The 21,976-nt window shown below is 43.4% G+C and overlaps 1 protein-coding gene across 1 annotated transcript in view; it reads left to right on the forward strand.

The window, feature by feature from the left end:
- The window catches only part of OTOGL (otogelin like), a 356,745-nt gene that overhangs the window by 280,830 nt on the left and 53,939 nt on the right, over positions 1-21,976 (forward strand). The window contains exons 46-52 of the mRNA XM_073556969.1: positions 177-278; positions 7,407-7,514; positions 11,692-11,793; positions 11,871-11,975; positions 14,473-14,513; positions 18,685-18,748; positions 21,432-21,610. Of these exons, the coding sequence (XP_073413070.1) occupies positions 177-278; positions 7,407-7,514; positions 11,692-11,793; positions 11,871-11,975; positions 14,473-14,513; positions 18,685-18,748; positions 21,432-21,610 (701 nt within the window). The remainder of the gene's footprint in view (positions 1-176; positions 279-7,406; positions 7,515-11,691; positions 11,794-11,870; positions 11,976-14,472; positions 14,514-18,684; positions 18,749-21,431; positions 21,611-21,976) is intronic.

The following is a 21,976-nucleotide window of genomic DNA, read 5'->3' on the forward strand; positions in this document are numbered from 1 at the left end:
TCATCAGGACCTACGATTTTCATGAAATTCTACTCAAAGTTTATCCTTTGCGGATTTATTCGCCCATCTCTACTCAAAGGGCATAATTTAGTAATGCGCCTATGGAATTACCATTAGACGTATTACATGCTAATATTTTTATGTTTTAGTTGCTAAATTATTTTATATATTCACAGAATGTAATGCATCGTCATGTGAAGAAGCTGTACCATGTAAAAGTGGAGAGCGTTTGCTTGCTGAATACAGTCCAGTGACATGCTGCCCTCAGCTACACTGTGGTGAGTATATCATTTAGATCGAGAAAATGTGAGAAAACACTAACACTACACATAACAATTGTTGGTATAAGTTATGTTTTCTCTTATATATATTTGTTCTGGAAGCTCTACATGTAATTTCCTATTAATGCTATGTACTGCATGTTGTGGAGACACAGGGGAACAGCGGGCGCACCGGTCGGTCCCCTAGTCGCAACCGCATGGACGAGGGATCGTCCCACCGAATGCCCGCTCTCCTTTTACCATGGGCATAACATTACCCAGTCAACACACGGTGAGGTTAAACAGGTGTGGTAATACTTTATTGGACCACAAACAAGCAGATAACACATAGAACAGTCCCAGAAAAATACCACTAGATGGTGCACATTTCAGAGTTTCATCCTTCCGCTGACTCGCCGCGATAATAGCAGCTGTTACTTCAGATTTTCCAGGTCCAATTACCTCACCTGTGGCACATACACACACACAGAGGAGGTAATGACAACTGTAGGAAGATGACAATCCATTCAGGTACAAGGCTAGTTGACCGGAGGGTCAGAACTTGGCTTCAGTTTCCAAGGATGACTACCCCACCTGTTGCACGCACAGAGAGAAGGTAATGACAAGCTTAGGAAGATGACAGTCCATTCAGGTACAAGGCCGGTTGACAACCTGGCTTCTTCGAACATCTCCATGGAACCAGGCGACCGGTGGGTCCCAATCCTGGCTTTCTCCAAAGGTCCCCAATGCACGTTTTGCTTCTTCGTCAGGAGGCCTCCTGACAAAGAAGTGAAACGTGCGATGGGGCGATGGGGACTTCACACTGACTGTTGACCTGCAATAAGAAAGGTAACAATATATCCCATTGAAAGAGCAAAGGATAGTAGGTGTTATGTTTATTTAAACCATGTGAACTGGTGTCACTCTGTATTATGTGTTTTGCAGTCCCTGCTTATGGATAGCAGTTGCCTTCTTAATTCTGGTTATATGATTAGCTCTTTCTCCTTCGCCTCATTGGGGGTCACAGGACTGTGCGTGTATGCTACTGCTGCCAGGCTGACGCTAAGTGAATGAAAAAAAGGTTAGCTCCTTCTCCGCAGTATACACCCTCGCCTCAATTGCAGGCAAAACCAGTTCTTGCTTAGTGTCCTAGGAGGCACACACGTCTGGTCTTTTTCCAGACTCTCTCTTTTTTTTTTTCCCATGAAGATGAGACAGGGGCGACGGACCCTATTGAAAGGGTCCGATCTCCCCAAACCAACAACGGGCAAGCATGTGCGAGTGTCACCTCCACTTATCCTCTCTCGCGACGTGGGACATGATGCCGGACTCGCCCTGACCACCCTAAGATAGTAAAACCCTAGGCTGTACAGAGGCACAGGTAGTCTGTGCGGCCTCCCACTGCACCACCAATGCAAGGACTGCGGTAGTGGAAGGAGGCGGACAGTCCCTCTCCTCGTCCCTTGGATGGAGGATGGACCTGCACCGTCCTTCATTTTTGATGCAGCCCCCCTTCCCCCCAACCTGAGAATCATCTGGAACTCCAGGGGTGAGGCGTGGAAAGAGGGGGGCTGGGAGGTCTCCTGAGACCCCCAGGGTCGGCACATTCTGGATCCCTGGGCTGCATCAGGAGTTCAGGCGCCAGCATGCACCCGCACAGCTGTAGCGCTCGGCAGCGCATTTCCTGCCCAGGCCTCTGTTTCTGGCGGTCCCACCCATGTGTCCGGGTGGGCGCCGTAAATTTAGTCCATGGCTTCTGCCATTACTAGGCCATGGGCGGAAGTCCCACCTCTGTGATGCGTGTACTTCTGGCGGACCCGCCCCCGGAGCCTCGGGCAGACACCAAAAATGTAGTCCCCTGCTTCAGACGGCGTTAGGCCGCGGGCAGAAGCTCCTCCCATATGACATCACCGGTGGCGCCTCTTCTTCCAGCAGGACAGCCAACACGCCGAGGCGCACTTTTTGAAAAAGGGTGCAGCTGTTCAGCAGGCTGGACACCTAAGGGGATCCAGGACTGGGGACACAGGACTGGGGTAAGTGCTACCCCCGAAGGAGGAAGGCCACCCTCTGTGTTTTGCCAGAGGCTAAGCAGTAGCCCCCCCTGCAGGCATATCACCTAAGCAGGGCCACCATGTCCAGAAAGGCTAAGACGCACACGTTTCTGTATACTGCGTGCACCTCCTGTTGGTCCGCCTTCCCACATGCTTAAAGTAGGCAAATCTGTGAGGCCAGTGAGTCCGAACGTGCCAGGAGCCCTCCCCTGCGACCGAGCCCAGTGTTCCTAGCCCCCCAGAATGGGCTCTGTCTCTGTCGTAGTCCATGGCATCACTTACGAGAGCAATTGAGTCCCTTCGAGCCCCAGATAGGGGCAGGGATAGCGGCTCGCCTGTCTTAGAGGGGTCCTCCACCTCACAGGAACCTCTGGCCTGCAGGGGCCACTCTCTCACTAAGCAGATGCTGGGGGAAACTAACCCACACAGCGTCTCCCAGTCCATCCGGTGCCTCGGCATTTGTGAGCTCTGCCTCTCACTCGCCCTCGCCAGTAGTCGATAATGAGCAGAGCTCAGATTACAACTCGGACAAGCCCCTTGACTTAGTTACTCTGGGTTACCAAGAAACAGTGGACAGCCTTATCGAGGCAGTCAACCAGACCCTAGGGGTCGACAATGAATCCACCCTGGCCTCAGGGCACAAGGTGTCATTTAAGCGGGTCAAGTGGCCTCATAGAGTATTTGCTGCTCACCCAGAGTTTGACGACATAGTACAACGACACAGGGAACGGCCGGACAGGTGTTTCTCAGGCCAGAAAGCGCTCGAGGCAAGATACCCGTTTGCCTTTGATCTCCGTAAAAGATGGGTGGAATCCCCGGCGGTAGATCCACCCATGACGCGTTGGCCTCTAAAACCCTGTTGTCCATACCTAATGGTTCCTCTATCAAGGATCCCACCGACTGTCTCATAGAGAGCCTGGCTCGCTCAGTATTTCAGGTGTCGGGTTCAGCACTCTCTCCCTCGTTCGCTGCAACTTGGGTAGCCTAGGCCATGGGTTCTTTTTCTGAATCATTAAACAGAGCCTTGCAGGGTATGGACCTGCCTGCGGAGGTAGCGGATATTGCTAATCAGATTGCGTTGGCCGCAGACTATTTGATTAATGCATCTTTGGATGAGGTTGCTGCGCAGCACTCGCTGCCGCAAATGCAATTTCTATTAGAAGGGCTCTATGGTTGAGGACTTGGCTTAAAGATTCAACCTCCAACTTCTTTACCTTATCAAAGCGGCTGCCTATTCGGTGAGAAGTTGGACCAGCTTATCTCTGACTCCACAGCAGGCAGGAGCAGTTTTCTCCCTCAACAAAGGGTTAAGCAGCCTTTTCGTTACCAGCTTCAGACACGGTTTCGGTCCTTTCGCAACCCTGAGTGGGCTTCAGCAACCAACTCCACTGTTGCAGGTCGCCCCAACCAGGACAGGGATTGTCAAGTCTCATATAGAGCCAACCCATTGGGGAGAATGCGATCCCAATAGCCCAGATCAAGGGGATCTAGGTCCCAAAGGTCTTCAGCCAAATGACTCGAGGCAAGTTCCAGGCGACACCAGCAGAGTAGGCGGTCGCCTACTCTGGTTTCGCTATGTATGGCTCTCCGTCATGCACGACACATGGGTAAGGGAGCTGGTATCCTCGGGGTGCAAGTTAGACTTTGTCAAACAGCCCCCAAGACAATTTTTCTCTCTCGCCTCCCAAAATGGAATCCCGGGCACAGAGCTTGTTCAAGGCGATCGAGTTACTCCGGCAAAACGGTGTTGCCATTCCAGTACCGGAAAACGAAACATGTCAGGGTTTCTATTCCAACCTGTTCACAGTCCCCAAAAAGGACGGGACTGTCAGGCCCATTCTGGACCTAAAGCTTCTGAACAGATTTGTCAAGGTCAGACATTTCCGGATGGAGTCTCTCCGCTTGGTCATAGCTGCCATAGGACAGGGAGAATATTTGGCCTCTATCGACATCCAAGACGCGTACCTGCGCATCCCCTTTTTCCCTCCACATCAGAAATGTCTTCACTTCGCTATCAACAGCCTACACTTTCAGTTCACATCTCTCTCCTTTGGTCTAGCTTCCACCCCCAGAGTGTTCACAAGGGTCATGGTGGTCGTCATGGCCATCCTGCACTCCCGTGGCATAGTCGTCTTGCCTTATTTAGACGACCTCTTGATCAAGGGCCCTTCATATCGAGCATGCGAGTAGAGCGTCAACATCACGCTAGATACTCTTGCCCACTTAGGGTGGTTGGTCAACCTGAAGAAATCATCCCCGGTTCCAGCTCAGAGGATTTCCTTTTTAGGGATGATCCTCGACACCTCCCGAGGGTTGGTAATTCTCCCTCAGGACAAGGCCCTAGCTCTTCGGCAGGGAGTCCAGGTACTTCGCCAGCTAGTCCCTCATACCATTTGTTTTTGCATGAGGGTCTTAGGGAAGATGGTGGCAGCAATGGAAGCAGTTCCATTTGCCTAACTCCATCTTCGACCCCTGCAGCATGCCCTCTTGGCATCATGGGACAAGAACCCATTTACACTCGACCACCGGTGCCGGTTGTCCATGCAGGTCAGACAGGCACTCAGGTGGTGAACAGTCAGTTCCTCCCTTCTTCAGGGAAAACCCTTTCCCCCGGATCATTGGTTGGTGGTCACAACCGACGCCAGTTTCCTCGGCTGGGGAGTGGTTCTTTGCCATCATGCGACCCAGGGACGGTGGTCTCCGCAGGAGGCACGCCTCCCGATCAACTTGCTAGAGATACGTGCGATCCGGCTGGCTCTGCATGTTTTCATCATCTTCTAGCAGGCCGCCACATCCGGATTCAATCGGACAACGCCACGGCCATGGCTTACATAAATCACCAGGGGGGCACTAGCAGCAGGGCAGCCATGCACGAGGTGAGGCACATTCCTCACTGGGCCGAGAGGAACCACTCGGTGATCTCGGCAGTCCACATTCCGAACGTAGAGAACTGGGCGGCAGATTTCCTCAGCTGGCAGGGCCTTGCATCCGGGGAATGGTCACTACACCCCATGGTCTTCCGGCAAATTTGCCGACGTTGGGGAATTCCGGACGTGGACCTGATGGCCTCCAGGGTAAATGCCAAGGTGGCCGCATTTGTCGCTCTTTCTCGGGACCCGCAGGCAATCGCCGTGGATGCGTTGGTTCTGCCATGGAACCAGTTTCACCTCCCATGCCTATTTCCCCCACTGTCGCTACTCCCAAAGGTCATTAAGAATATCAAGGCAGAAGGGGTTCCAGTGATTCTGCTGGCCCCAGATTGGCCTCGTCAAGCGTGGTATGCAGACCTGGTGCAGCTACTCGCCGACGTTCCCTGGCGACTGCCAGAGCACCCAGACCCACTTTCCCAGGGCCTGATCTACCACCCGAACTCAGGGGCCCTGTGTTTGACAGCTTGTCCGTTGAATCTTGGATTCTGACCCAGGCTGGGTTTGGACGCAGTGTGGTTGCTACAATGGTTAGCGCCACCTCAGCACGCATTTACCACCACACCTGGAATGCTTTTTTCACATGGTGTCGGGACCACGATTGTTCTCCGCTGAGATTCTCTATTCCCAACATCTTGGCGTTTCTCCAGTCTGACTTAGACTCGGGTTTAGCTCCAAGTTCCCTCAGGAGACAGATATCAGCCTTATCCATCCTGTTCCAGTGCAGAATTGCTACCAATCTGCAGGTAAAGACCTTCATCCAGGGGGTCTCACACTTGGTACCCCCTATAGGACCCCTCTGGACGCCTGGGAACTTAACCTGGTCCTAAGCGTTCTGCTGGAAGCTCCATTTGAACCACTACAAGAGGTCTCTTTGACATACCTTTCCTGGAAGGTGGTCTTCCTCATGGCGATAACATCAATCAGGCGGTCTTGGAGCTGACAGCTCTATCTTGCTGAGCTCTGTTCCTCATATTTCACAAGGATAAGGTGGTTCTCAGGCCAGCTCCCCCGTTTCTGTGGAAGGTCGTTTCCTCATTTCACATTAATGAGGACATTGTCTTGCCCTACTTTTGCCCGGCACCGGTACACCATGTGGAAAAGGCTCTTCATACGTTGGACCTGGTGAGAGTTCTTAGGAGGTATGTGTCAAGGACGGCATCCTTTCATCAGACAGACATGCTGTTCATGCTCCCCGAGGGTTGCAGGAAGGGACTTGCTGCCTGAAGAGCAACCATAGACAGGTGGATTCGGCTTATGATTCAGGAATACCTACCGCATCAGAGGCGCAGCTGTTCCAGCAGGGATCAGAGCGCACTCAACTCGAGCAGTGGGCGCCTCTTGGGCTCTTCGGCACCAGGCATCGGCAGAGCAGGTATGCAAGGCATCAACCTGGGCCAGCCTGCACACATTTTCCAAACATTACAATGTCCATACTCAGGCTTCAGCAGATGCAAGCCTGGGTAGAAGGATTCTCCAAGCAGCGGTGGCGCAACTTTAGACAGGAGGTGTGTGTAGCTTGGACCGGTGAGTCGATTTCCCACCCATGGACTGCTTTAGGACGTCCCACAGTCATGTGTCCCCCAATGAGGCAAAGGAGAAGCATGGTTTTTTGTGATAACTCACCGTAAAATCCTTTTCTCCGAGACACTCATTGGGGGACACAGCACCCACCCTCTAGCCAATTGGCTCCTTTTTGTTTACTAATATGTATTTATGATACCAGGTAGGTTTTCTAGACATGTTGTTACCTGCATTGAGGTTGATTTTGTCTTGTTGTGATCTCCTACTGCTTTTGCACTGAACAGGTTTCGCCTGCAATCGAGGCGAGGATGTACACTGCGGAGGAGGAGCTAACCTTTTTTTCATTCACTTAGTGTCAGCCTCCTGGCGGCAGTAGCATACACCCACAGTCCTGTGTCCCCCCAATGAGTGTCTCGGAGAAAAGGATTTTATGGTGAGTCATCACAAAAATCCATGTTTTACTCTGATTAAATAAAATTGTTTTCATATTGGCAATTTATACTTTTTTTCTGCTCTTTGTTGTTTATTCCCCCCATTGTATATATGAATACATGTATACATGATATATACAGATTTTTTTTTACCAGAATAAATGAGTCTACCAAAATGTATAACTCTAACAAAATGAAAACCTCCATTTGCAGTCTGTGACCCATCTGCATGTCCAGCAGTGACCCATCCAGAATGCAAACAAGATCAGATTTCAGTTCAGGTTAGACAAGAAAAAACTTGCTGTTTCTCCTACATTTGTGGTAAGTTGATGGCACAACACAATTGTAAGTTATTATCAGAGATGATTGAATTGTCTTGAGTCGAATTTCATGAAATTCGTAGGCCCTTGCAAATTTAAACAATTTGTGATTCGATTCATATGGATTTTAAAAAAAAAAAATGCTCAGCACCATTCACACATTGAGAAATACAGCATCAGAAGGCTCACATGATGTCAGACATTTCAAAGTGGCATTCCCCATAAGGCCTTACAGTTATTGCATCAGATGGTATAGCGCAGTCAATTAGGGAAGCTATCACAGCCACTAGAAAAGATGAGACAGGGAAAGCAGTAGCCATTTTAGGATTTATGTGATAAGAGGTCAGAGCATGCAGCTCATCGGTACAGAAAGGTATTGAAAGGCCTAAATCAGACTTTAATGTATTAGTTCAGTGCTGAAGAATTTAAAAAATAAGACTGGTCTGTGAATAATAATACACATATTTAACAGGGAGAAATGCAAGATTCTACAAAACAAAAATTACATTTACACAATGGGAGGAATAGAACTAAACAACAGCACATGTGAAAAAGACTTGGGTATACAAACTGCACAGACTGCATATGAGCCAACAGTGTGATGTAGCAGCAAAAAAGGCAAACACAGTACTATGATGTATTAAGAGAGGCATAGAGTCTAAATTACCTCCTTGGTCAGGCCTCATCTGCAATAGTGTGTCCAGTTCTGGGTTCCACATTTTTAAAAAGACATTGTACAACAGGAGCAAGTTCACAGAAGAGCTACCAGGATGGTGAGCGGACTGCAAAGTATGTGCTATGAGCAACGGTTAAAGGATCTTGGAATGTTTAGCTTGCCAGAAAGAAAGCTAAGAGGAGACTTAATAGCTGTCTACAAATATATGAAGGGATGTCACAGTGTAGAGGGATCATCATTATTCTCATTTGCACATGGAAAAATGAGAAACAATGGAATGAAACTGAAAGGGAGAAGATACAGATTAGATATTAGAAAAAACCTTTTTGACAGTGAGGGGTATCAATGAGTGGAACAGGCTGTCACAATAGATGCCTATTTCTTTTTCAATTAAAGTCTTCAAACAAAGGCTGGACAGACATCTGTCTGAGATAGTTTAGTAAATCCTGCATTCCTGCATTGAGCAGGGGGATGGACATGATGACCCTATTCACGATTCAAGCAATATAAGGAGGTACAGGAGCAGCAAAATCCTTGTGACTGTGAAAACATAATCAGTGACATATAGTTGTGCTCAAAAGTTTAAATACCCTGGCAGAATTTTTGGTTTCTTGGCCTTTTTTCGGAGAATATGAATGATAATACCAAAACTTTTTCTCCACTCATGGTTAGTGGTTGGGTGAACCATTTATTGTCAAACTACTGTGCCTTCTTTTTTAAATCATAATGACAACCCAAAACATCCAAATGACCCTGATCGAAAGTTTACATACCCCATTTATTAATACCGTGTATTGACCCCTTTAACATCAATGACAGCTTGAAGTCTTTTGTGGTAGTTGTGGATGAGGTTCTTTATTTTCTCAGATGGTAAAGCTGCCCACTTTTCTTGGCAAAAAGCCTCCTCTTCCTGTAAATTCCTGGGCTGTCTAGCATGACCTGCCTGCTTGAGATCTCCCCAGAGTGCCTCAATAATATTGAGGTCAGGAGACTGAGATGGCCACTCCAGAAGCTTCACTTTGTTTTGCTGCAGCCAATGACTGGTCGACTTGGCCTTGTGTTTTGGATCATTGTCATGTTGGAACGTCCAAGTATATCCCATGCGCAGCTTCCGGTCTGATGATTGCAAATTTGCCTCCAGTATTTGCTGATAACATGCTGCATTCATCTTTCCTTCAACTTTGACCGTTTCCTGTGCCTTTATAGCTCACACATCCCCAAAACATCAGTGATCCACCTCCATGCTTTACAGTAGGAATGGTGTTCCTTTCATAATAGGCCTTGTTGACCTCTCTCCAAATGTAATGTTGATGGTTGTGGCCAAAAAGTTCAATTTTGGTCTCATCACTCCAAATTACCTTGTTCCAGAAGTTTTGAGGCTTGTCTCTGTGCTGTTTTGTGCATTGTAGGCGAGATATTTTGTAGCATTTGTGCAGTAATGGCTTTTTTTGGCGACTCGATCATGCACCCAATTTTTCTTCAAGTGCCTCCTTATTGTGCATTTTGAAACAACCACACGGCTAGTTTTCAGAGAGTCCAGTATTTCAGCTGATATTATTTGTGGGTTTTACTTTGCACCCGGAAAACAATTTTCCTGGTAGTTGTGGACGAAATTTTTGTTGGTCTACTTGACCGTGGTTTTGTGTTTACAGAGCCCCTGATTTTTGATTTGTTAATCACAAATTGAACGATGCTGACAGGAATTATCAATTCCTTGGATACCTTTTTGCATCCCTTTCCTGTTTTATACAGTTCAACTACCTTTTCCCATAGATCCGTTCTTTTGCTTTCCACATAACTCACAATTCAGAAACGTTAGTGACTGGATGAAAGATGCATCAGTCTGTCTGGATCCCAGAAACTCACTCAGCTTTTATATGCACACACTCATTACAAGCAAACAGGTCACAGGTGAGGATGTTACCGTTAGTAGCCATTCAAACCCATTTGTGTCAACTTCTGTGCATGTTATCAGGCCAAAATCAAAGGATATGTAAACTTTTGATCGGGGTCATTTAGATGTTTTGGGTTGTCATTATGATTTAAAAACCGAAAACACTGTAGTTTGACAATAAATGGCTTCACCCAACCACTAACCATGAGTGGAGAAAAAGTTTTGGTGTTATCATTCAAATTCTCTGAAAAAAAGCCAAGAAAGCAAAAATTCTGCAGGGGTATGTAAACATTTGAGCACAACTGTACTAAGGGACAGCACCTTAATAACACTTTTTTTTTCTAATTCTTGATGTACTAAAAATAAAAAGGCAGTTAATTACTCTCATTTCTAATTTTTGGTCTGAAGAAAAATATTGAAGAACTTTGCATTTCTGAGAGAGTGATCTCTGACTTGTGAGATGGCTAAACCATAAGTAACATAAATTTACATTGATTTTGCTCCTCTTTTTACAAAGGTTTTTTTAAATAAAGAAAGGAAAATATAATTTCCAACATTTTCAGAAATTTAAATATAACTGTATACCTCACAAAATGTGCGTGCTTACATTTTCTTTGCTCACTTGTCCAATATTACACATTGATTCCCTGCAAATTTTTGGGAAAAATTAATTAAACCTATCAAATTTGTATTTCAATTGATTAAATTATTTGTAGTTATTATTTACCACTGAGAATAGAAATCTTCAATTAACAGCGCCGCTATGAATGTCTGCTAGATGTGGCAGTCTGGCAGAGCAACTTTAAAATTGGTTAATATGTTTCCCCTAAGCTTAGTATCAAAGGATTTAATTTACTGTACCTTTTTAGTTAAATATGCAATAGTGTAGAGTTAAAAGCACATACACACCCCATTGCTGTATGTACTACATGTAGTACCAACTCAATGAAGAAAATGTAGATTCCAGAACTACTTACTGCAAACATCATAATAGGTAAACACATGTGATCTTAGTCACTGTGGCTGCAATATACTTGTTCGTGGAAATAGGGGAGTGAGGGTGATGATTTAAAGGGGTTCTCACAGAAAGTGATAAACCTGGCACCTGTGTCATAATTCAAAGTGCAGCTACCCTAGTCATGTGTTAGAATGGTTGCACACTGAAGAAACAAAGTTCTAGACATATCTCAACTGTCAGAGGAGCTGCTGTCGTAAACACACATACCTCTCTCAGCTGTGGGACAGCGCTGACATGAGACGGAATAAATCTTTTCACAAAAAGATTTATGTAAAGATTGATTTTCCCCTATACTATGTATTTTTTACTCTTTATACTCAGGGATTTGCAGAGAAGTTTGCATGGATTATGTACTCTACTGTGTTTATATGAGCTGTTATGTACAGGCGGACTCAGACTTTAACTAATGATCTTCTGTGCAATAAATGTGCTCTGTGCGCCTTAATAAGTATTAATGATGTCTGCGGATTGGACAGTGTAAAATGTTTTAGCATAATAGCAAGAAACATTGCACTTCTGACTTATTGTTTGATAAAATACTGTTGTAGCAATGTTTGAAAGTGTAATAATAATTTATTTTACACATGTAGTCTGTGAATCCTGTACAGAACCCGTTCCCGTTTGCAGAGATGGAGAAATACTCACTGTTGATTTGAATACCACTGAGCAGTGCTGTCCCCGTTACATTTGTGGTAAGACTTGGAGAGTTTTTATTCTCTAACGGTACCAATAATAGTATTTTTAACCATTTACCTGCTCTTCTATTTAGTATGTGATGAGAAACTTTGCAATACACCACCACTGACCTGTTCTCCTGAATCCCAATTGGTCAAAAAGACATCAGATGGAAATTGCTGTCCAGACTGGTTCTGTGGTTAGTATGGATATGTGTATTTTGTTATTTATGTAGAGTTATTACATAAACGGCTTTGTTGACATGGCTTTCATTGTTAGTTGATCCATAATTAATACTAAGGATCCTAACTCTGATGGATTTATTGTTGCTTAACCCCTTAAGGACCCCATTTTTTTTCAGTTTTGCGTTTTTGTTTTTCGCTCCCCTTCTTCCCAGAGCCAAAACTTTTTTATTTTTTCGTCAATAAGGCCATGTCAGGGCTTATTTTTTGCGGGATGAGTTGTACTTTTGATTGCCATCATTGGTTTTAGCATATCATGTACTTGAAAATGGGAAAAAAATTCCAAGTGAGGTGAAATCGCAAAAAAAATGCAATCCTACACTTGTTTTTTGTTTGGCTTTTTTGCTAGGTTCATTAAATGCTAAAACTGACCTGCCATTATGATTCTCCAGGTCATTGCGAGTTCATAGACACCAAACATGTCTAGGATCTTTTTTATCTAAGTGGTGAAAAAAAATTCAAAAATTTGCTAAAAAAAAGAAAAAATTGCGCCATTTTCCGATACCCGTAGCGTCTCCATTTTTGTGATCTAGGGTTGGGTGAGGGCTTATATTTTGCGCGCCGACCTGACGTTTTTAAGGATACTATTTATGTGATCACCCATTATTGCATTTTAATGCAATGTTGCAGCGACCAAAAAAGCGTAATTCTGGCGTTTCGATTTTTTTCCCGCTACGCCATTTAGCGATCGGGTTAATCCTTTTTTTATTGATAGATAATGCGATTCTGAAAGCGGTGATACCTAATATGTGTATGTATGATTTTTTTATTGTTTTATTTTGAATGGGGCAAAAGGGGGGATTTAAACTTTTATATTTTTTATTTTTTTCATATTTTTTAAAACATTTTTTTAATTTTAGCATACTTCAGTAGCCTCCATGGGAGGCTAGAAGGATCCACAACTCGATCGGCTCTGCTACATATAGGTGATGAGCAGATCACCTATATGTAGCAGAATTACAGCATTGCTATGAGCGCCGGCCACCGGGTGGCACTCATAGCAATGCCTCATCAGCAACCATAGAGGTCTTGAGGAGACCTCTAGTTGTTATGGCAATGCATCGCTTACCCCGGATCACGTGACGGGGCACGGCGATGCGCGTATTTCCGGCTCCGCGGCCGGAAGGGCTTGTTAAATCCCGCTGTCAGTGTTTGACAGCAGGATTTAACTAGTTAATAGGCACGGGTGGATAGTGATTCCACCTGCATCTATTACAGGCACATGTCAGCTGTTGAAAACAGCTGACATATCCCGGCTTTGATGCGGGATCACCGCCGGAGCCCTTATCAAAGCGGGGGATCTGACCTTGGATGTACTATTTCGTCCAAGGTCAGAAAGGGGTTAAAGGGAGTCTGTCAGTAGGATCAACCCTCCTAAGGGTCCCGTTATATTTAGCGATGCACCAGCGATCCCAACAACGATACGACCTGGTCAGGATCGCTGGTGCATCGCTAAATGGTCGCTAGTGAGCTGCCAAACAGGCAGATCTCAGCAGCGACGCAGCAGCGATAAGCGATCAGTCGGCGGTTGCTCTTACCTGTCACACCGCAGTGATGATGACGACTTCCGCCTGCGTCCATGCATCGCTAGTTGGCGCCACCAGGACACCAACGATGAAAAATGGCCCAGACTGTTCCAGCGCGATCAGCGATATCCAGGGGGCCGGTCGCAGATACGTGTCACACAAAGTAAGATCGCTAGCGATGTCGCTGTTGTGTCACAAAATCAGTGACGCTTTAGCTATATCGCTAGCAATGTCGCTATGTGTAAAAGGCCCTTAAGTCGTCTATAAAGGCACGCTGGTCATAAGAAGCTGGACAAAATGACACCTTGATATCTGTGATCCAATGTCTTATTCCATTATTCCAGTGAAAGCCATGTTTTTTTAATATGCAAATGAGCTGTTAAGATCTATTGGTTGGACATAGATCTCCTTGAGAATCTTTCTCCAGCGCTTATTTTAAATGAAAGGTGGCGTTACCAGTGTGAGACATGTATACAGACTGCCAGGAATGTTGAACACTGTTAATGTCCCCTTTCATTTAAAATAAGATTTGGAGGTAGATTCTCGGAGAGATTTGTGTCTGGCCCATAGCTCATTAACGTATTAAGACAAATGTGGATTACTGTGGAATAAGATATCGCAGATATCAATTACATTTTATTGCGCTTCCTTTGACCTACGTAACATATAGACTGCTAGGGTTAATACTACTGACAGATTCCTTTTAAATGTTCATGCTGCCCTCATTTGCATCCATGTCATTTTTTCTCTCAAACGTCCTGACATTTGAGAAAAAAAATCATAGTTTGAAAAGCCGGCAAGGGTCTACAGGTCAGAGGAGAAATATGTTCCACTCCTGATTTTACCTTATAAATACTGATGTAAAATACTGACCAAATACGGAATGTGTGAACATGGCCATTGCTGAAAGTGTTCCTTTTTGTTGCAGAATGTAGCTGTGGAAATGTCACCTCTCCAGAATGTGCGCTGGTAGGCATAAATTCATAACTGAAATGTTATTGGAAAGACTATGATGTGATACCAGCTTTGTGCTATACCATAAACTAGCTGAAATAACAGCTATTAATAAGACCTCATTTAAACATTCATTTTTCATTCACACATTCTTCTGTAGTTTTCACAAATAGAACACATACACAATTTACCCTATAGAGCAATTCCCGTGTTTGATTTTTTTTGTTGTTGGCCAATTATCCACATAATGGAGATATGTCCATTTCTGATCAATTTGTAAATCAAGTTCGACCATTCAAGTGGGTTTGTGAAGAAAAAAAAGCACTCAGAAGCAGTGTGGCTTCAGTGCTATTCTTTTTTTTTTTTACTATTTAATGGGTAGGTAACACTTTTTTAGCACATACAAGAAAAATGAATGCCATACTGGTGGTGAAATAGGCATACAGACCAAAAATGGCTGAAAATTGGATCCAGTACACTGATGAGAAATGGTCTGTTTTTTAATTTCTTAGTGCAAAAAAAATATTTACCAGAATAATGCAATGAATACAATATTTTTGAACATGTTAGGCTAGCTTCAGACTAGCGTTTTGACCCACAGCGCATGGCCGCCGCTAAGCTCTTCCCCCTGCCGCGCCCCCTCTGGTCATCTCCTCCTAGTGTCGCACATCGCTGCATGCGATCTGCACACTCTATCTTTAACATAGGGTGCGCAGACCGTGCGCTGGCCGTGCGCTAGTAGGATTTTGAGTGCGCTGCGCCCTTTTGACGGTGCTCCGAGCGCACCAAAATGCAACAAAGTGCATTCGGCGCACCGTCAAAAGGGCGCAGCACACGCAAAATCCTGCTAGCACACGGCCAGCGCCCGGTCTGCGCACCCTATGCTAAAGATAGGGCATGCAGATCGCATGCAGCGATGTGCGACACTAGGAGGAGGGGGGCCGGCAGGGGGCGGGGCTTAGCGGCAGCCTTGCTCTGCGGGCCAAAACGCTAGTCTGAAGCTAGCCTTACACATACATATACATTATTGGGCAAAAGATTTAGGCAGGTGTGGAAGAAATACTGCAAATTCAGATTGCTTTAATAAATGGAAATATTAATGGTTTATTTTTTATGAACTAATAAAACACAAAGTAATTGAAAAAAAAGAGAGCTCTAAATCAAATCACAAGCCTCAATTCTTCTGGGTACAACTGCACATAGTTTTTGAAGGAATTCAGCAAGGAGGTTGTTCCAAACATCTCTGAACTAACCCCAGATCTTCTGTGAATGTAGTCGATGATGTTGATATCTGGGCTTTATAGTAGCTGTACCATCACTTCCCCAACTTCTTATTCTTTTATATGGTGAAGGTGTGGTGAATATGGCTTGCCAAGACATTGGCTTTATGTTTGGGGCTGTTGTCCTGCTGCAGATTAAATTTGAAGCCAATCATATGTCCAACAGATGGTATTGCATGATATATAAGTATCTAGCTGTTTTTCTCAGCATTCAGTACACCAAAAAATGGACAACTTTGAAGATCGTGGACACTGTGGTTTGCCAAGGAAACTTAATGCAGCACATAAAAGATACATCATCTTACTTCCCTTCGAAATCAAGAGACATCCAGCAGTGCCATCAGCTCGGAATAGGCAGCAATCAGTGGGACTAGCTACACCCATATACTGTTCGGGGAAGTCTGGGCAGAAGTAGATTTCAGGGAAGAATTGTGGCCAAAAAAACATATCTTCAGCAGGTACTCTGGACTGATGAGTCAAAATGTTAAATATTTGGCTGCAATCCATGGCAGTTTCTTTGACGAAGAACTGGAGTACAGTACAATAATAAGTGTCAATAGAGAAGCATGGTGGAGGTTCCTTCCAAGTTTGGGTCTGCTGAGAAATACAGACGCCAAACTTCCAGCCAATGTCATTAAGAACTATCTTCATCGCAAGGAAGAACAAGGAGACCTGAAATTGATGAAATGGCCCCCACAGAGCCCTGATATCAACATCATTGAGTCTGTCTGGGATTACATGAAGAGACAGAAGATTTGTGCAAGCCTAAAATGTCCTATGTGGTCAGTTCATCAAGATGTTTGGAACAACCTCCTTTCTGAGTTCCTTCAAATACTGTGTACAAGTGTACCTATAAGAATTGAAGTTGTTTTTATGGCAAAAGGAGTTCACACCAATTGTTGATTAGATCTAGATTTCACTTTTGCTCATTCACTTTGCCTTTTGTTTGATTAAAAAAAAAACTTAAACTGATTTTGAAAGCATTCTTACGAGTATTTTGCAGCATTTTTTCCACACCTGCCAAAAACATTTGCATAATACTGCATATATATATATTTATATGATAAGATAAGATATACGTATGTACATATACAGATGTACATAAAGTATATATTTATAGTACATAAAATATGAAAAAGGCAAAAAGCAGCAGGGTCTTCAAAAAAATAAAAAGTAAGAGAAATAGTAAACAATAATCTCCTGCCACAATTTTTTCCACAAGAAAATCAGAAATATTAGCAATAGAATGTGGTTTAAAACTTAACTTTTACTCATTAGCTTTTTAAAAAAAATGTCAATGACCTCAATAAAAACATGTGAACGATTCACCATCACACAAAATACAACAACAAAATATAAATCGTCTCTCTGAGCTCCCTTTTCTGGAAGAATAGCCAGCAGTTCAGCTCCCTGTTTGAGAAGAGGAGCCAGTTTTAGACATTTGTCACACTATATGAGATAATTGTGTGAATCAACAAGAGGCTCAAATCACCATTATTCAAAGTTCGGAAAAATGAGCTAATTTTTCACAGATAGGCAAGAAAGCAAAAAATCAGTGTCTGCCACACATATACTTGTTGCAATATATAAAAGGAACAGACTCATCAATTGTTGGTTTTTCTTTTTCTTTCCTTTGGCTGCTTGGGAGACATGCAGGGTCAGTCCATGCCTGGCTAGCAGTCAGGGTAGCTGTGGACTGCCCTTGTAAGGGCGGGAGCTTGCGGTACCAGAGTCAGTCAGAAATAGGGACTGACAGGGATTATACTGGGACCTCCACTCCTTGAAATTGTAGCCACGCATGCATGATAGCATGTCAAGCACTGCATATAAGATGCCTATCTCTTACTAATATTATAGTTGTATTGTAAATAAACACACAGCCAGAATAAAGTATTTCATTTGAAATAAAAAAAAACACACTTTTACTCTTTTTATTTAAAAATAACAGTTATGCACACCTAATGTCCATTCCACTGAAGCCTTGGTCTCCTGTAAAAAACAAAACTAAAAAACGAACATATCCCTCACTTGTTCATCATTCTGTCTCACGCCGTAATCCATGTCCGGGAGATAAACAGTTTTCAACCTGGACGGTGCCAAGATGCGACTTGTTAACCAATGAGGAATGAGCTGCTACGAGCGCAGCCCTCAGTGACTAGCGGTGATGTCATCGAGGTTACCGCAGGTCACTGAGGCTGTGTTCCCAGTTGTGCACCTGAACTGTGGTGACCTTGATGAGATCACCGCTATCACAGTGAGAAAAAGTCTCACCGTGCAGCAGTGAGTTCACCGCAGTTCACCTGGAGAAATGAGAAATTTCTCCCAGTGAACTGTGGTGAACTCATCGCTGCACCCCAAGACTTTTTATCTCTGGTCACAGCTGCGGGCTCATGCTGTCATGCATTCTGACCAGTGGTATTAACCTTACGGCTGATCAGAGCCGACGGTGTTTCTCTCGCTGTCATGTAGATGACAGCGGGAGAAGCAGCTAATGTTCAGGGTGCCGAACCCAAACAGTAACATGGACTTCCTGGTGAAGTCCGCGTTTGGTGTTCGAGCCCGAACACTAGGTGTTCGTTATGGACCTTGAACTTTACTGTTCGAGTTCACCCATCTCTAGTAGTGATAAATCCACACTTTTTCAAACTTTTTGAAGACTCTGCAGCTGTTGTCTTTTGTCTTATTCATATTTTTTGGATTGATTTCAAGTTGTTCCACCCTTATGGCAGTGTGCATATGGCTTTTTTGTTGATAACAGATGAAGGGGAGTGTGGTCTCCATTAAATGACTGCATTGTATATGTAAATATATGCTGTAAGTATTTATAATATATATGTGCATAATATATATATATATATATATATATATATTCATATAATGATTAATAATGTTTCCACTTAATACAGGGAGAGCTTCAAAGGATTGATACCGATCGTTACAGCCCATGTGGATGCATTCTTTACATTTGTGGTAATTAATTTTAATTTCTTTTCATTAGTTATATTATTTGTACCATCTAACATGTTTGTGTTGAATGGTAATATACTACAAGTCAAGGATTTCATTTCTTTATTGTAATGTAAGTCTGACATAGCACTTAATTTTTTGATTTACAATAGTAATTGCATATATGGAATTTTGAGCGTAAGTTAAAGTACAAATCTTTTGTGCTTAAAAATCCTCTACTGAAGATGTCAAAGTACATTAAAAACATAAAAATAGAGGAATCAAAGCGATTACATGTGTGGTGTAATGACCACTGTGTCCGCTAGGGGGTGCTGTGTGGAGGTCCCAAGAGAGAGGATGAGTGGCAGAATCCTGAAGAATGGTTATGTATCTCAAGGTGGGTGGCCTTGAGATGGAGACTTATGTATGTGTGTGGATCAGCAATGACATTGCTGAGGTGTTGCTTCAATGTGTCAGGGAGAAGTCTCCAGGTAACTAGAGAGATGGGCGGACCTGGTTACCTACAAACCCACCCAGGGAGTGTGTTTAAAGAACACTGTTGTAAAGAGTGTGAGTGGTTGAAGGACCTGTGATGAGGTCATAGTCATGTGACCCGGTGGGCGTGGCTATGGACCATATAATGTGGCCAGGGTATGTCACATGGGGTGAATGCAGGGACCTGGTTGGTCCAGTGTGGAAGGTCCCGTCTGAGTGAGATGGGGCTGCCTTCTGACAGCAAGTGAACGCTGTGTTAATGGCTGCACGTGCCTGGTAACTCCCTGGAGGGAATGGACGTCTGCCACATGATGGTGAAGGAACCATGAGCGACCCTGACGTGGGTGAGATAACACTGAGGCTGATGAGCCTGTGTAATGGACATTTGCTTGACCTGTGTGATATAAGGATAACCAGAGTGAAGCTATAATGGACGCTATGCTGTATATGAACTTTGTGTTGCTTCTGTGGGTTTATTCTGCTAAATAAACCGCATGGACTGTTATGAGTTTATGGAAAATCTGTGCCGGATCTGATTTTGTGGCTGCTGAGCGAGTATCCCCTACTTAGATGACAGCGCTACCTCACACATGATAATCATACAGTATAACACACATGCATTATTTATAACATGACTATCATGGAGTTTCTATCTAGAGTCTAGAAAAGCTGGTTTGTGAAGGGAACCCACCTGCATGCTGTATTCAATGGCAGCATGAACTACAGAATGGCTCTCTATGTTTTACAGCATTTCAGAGGAAAACATAACTTAAAGAATGAGGTTCGAGCAGCATGCAAGGCTGACAACTTCCCTTTACTTTTGTCACTGTCATTGTAAATGTGCAGTATACAATGGCATAAGTAAAGTCCTATGGTCTCACTATTACTTCTAAATAATCGTTATTCAGTAGCCAAATATCACCAATGTGTTACAGAAAAAGTGAGCAATACCAAAACTAATACAGCAATAAATAGGATAAATACCACCACACAATGAGCATATATTATCACCAAAATCCACTATACCAGTATGTCAATATACACATATCACATATAGGAGACAAATAATACCGCCACATCATGACTTGACCACATATTACTATCACATAATATAAGATTCTCCATAGTGAGGAGAAGAACCAAGTAATAAATTGAACACAGGGCCTCATTAACTTACAAACCAGATGAAAAATAGACCCCTAAAAATAACTTTTAATAATGGATTTAAAAGCACAAAAAACTCTCAAATAAAGACACAATCTAAAAAGAAATTATAGGGGTGTTGTTAATGAACAGCATCCAGAGTTTACTGGGTAGTCGTATATAAAGATTTAGGTAAGGTATATGGAAGGCTATCATTTCCCTAGTACTCCCTACCAGTCGCACTACAAGAATGAGGTTCGATCAGCATGAAAGGGCTGACGGGGTTGGGCGAATGGTAGTGCGTTCTAGGGAATTGATAGCCTTCCATATACCCTAGATAAATCTTTATATACGACTACTTGGTTAACCCTGGATCCTGTACATTAACCCCTATAATTCCATTTTAGATTGTGTCTTTGCTTGAGAGTTTTTTGTGCTTTTAAATCTATTAATAAAAGTTATTTTGCAGGTGGATTGTAAATACCACCATAGTGGTTATTATCCAAAACCAAAGTACTAAAGCTAATTTTATCACCTCTAACATTATACACAGGAGCTCTGTAGATCGTATATAGTTTAGGTGAATCCAGTTACTTACTAGTAACTCAGTCAAAATAAGTAATTCATTTTTTCCCTATTATTCTTCATCTGGCACAGACTGCTATGACGTCTTCCAGCAAAGTCTCTGCAGAAAGTAATAAGGCACGCCGTGTCAGCTGCTTGCCTCTGTCCGGCAGTATATACAGTATATGTCCGGCAGTGTATATATTAATTGAGGTTCAGGGAGACAGCAGTCATTACTGATTCCAACTTTAAAAGGTGTTGGCTTTAGACAAATTCTGTTAATATGCCCTAATAGGGAATATGGATATCATAGGAGTAAAAAGGATCCCTTTATTAGCCAAGGCTTGGTTGGACTAAATGGAAGTCATGAACACAAGACCCACTTTATACTGATTTTTGCTCAATAAACATCAACGCTATCCTCTCTAGTTTCTTGTTTTTTTTTCTTGCCAGATGGGTTTTCAGTATTTTATTTGCTGGCTGTGATTATTTTTTTATTTTCTAGAAAAGGAAGATGTGTGTGTATATCAGGGAATTACTGTGCTGCACCCTGGTCAGTCTCTAATTGAGTATTCCAATGGGGAGACGTGCAACGCTGTAAAATGCTTACATGAAAAAGATACTGGAACCGGATTTAATGCCATGGAAATATTGACCATTAACTGTTCTAAGAACTGTGCTCCTGTAAGTATTCACAAGATGATTTGCAGCCTGAAACATTTATGACTTATTAACTGCATGATAAATGCTAGATCAGGTTGGGGGTCCAAAGATCATAAGAATGGTGGCTTTTGCTAGTCTGATCTAGGAGGAATTTGAATGGAACAGTAGTTAAGCATGCGCCATGTCACTTAATTCAAAGTCTATTTTACTGATAGGAACAGCTGAGAACATTACTATAAATCTAGTGGAAGGGCGCTGGCTCAACTGCAACTGAGGCATTGGGTGACAAAACTGAGTAATTACAATATATAGTGTGTGTATGTATATATATATATATATATATACAGTTGTGGCCAAAAGTATTGACACCCCTGCAAAACTAAATCT

This window comes from Dendrobates tinctorius, unplaced genomic scaffold, assembly GCF_039654945.1.
Source record: "Dendrobates tinctorius isolate UK_male_01 unplaced genomic scaffold, ASM3965494v1 ptg000241l, whole genome shotgun sequence".
Taxonomy (NCBI): Eukaryota; Metazoa; Chordata; class Amphibia; order Anura; family Dendrobatidae; genus Dendrobates; species Dendrobates tinctorius.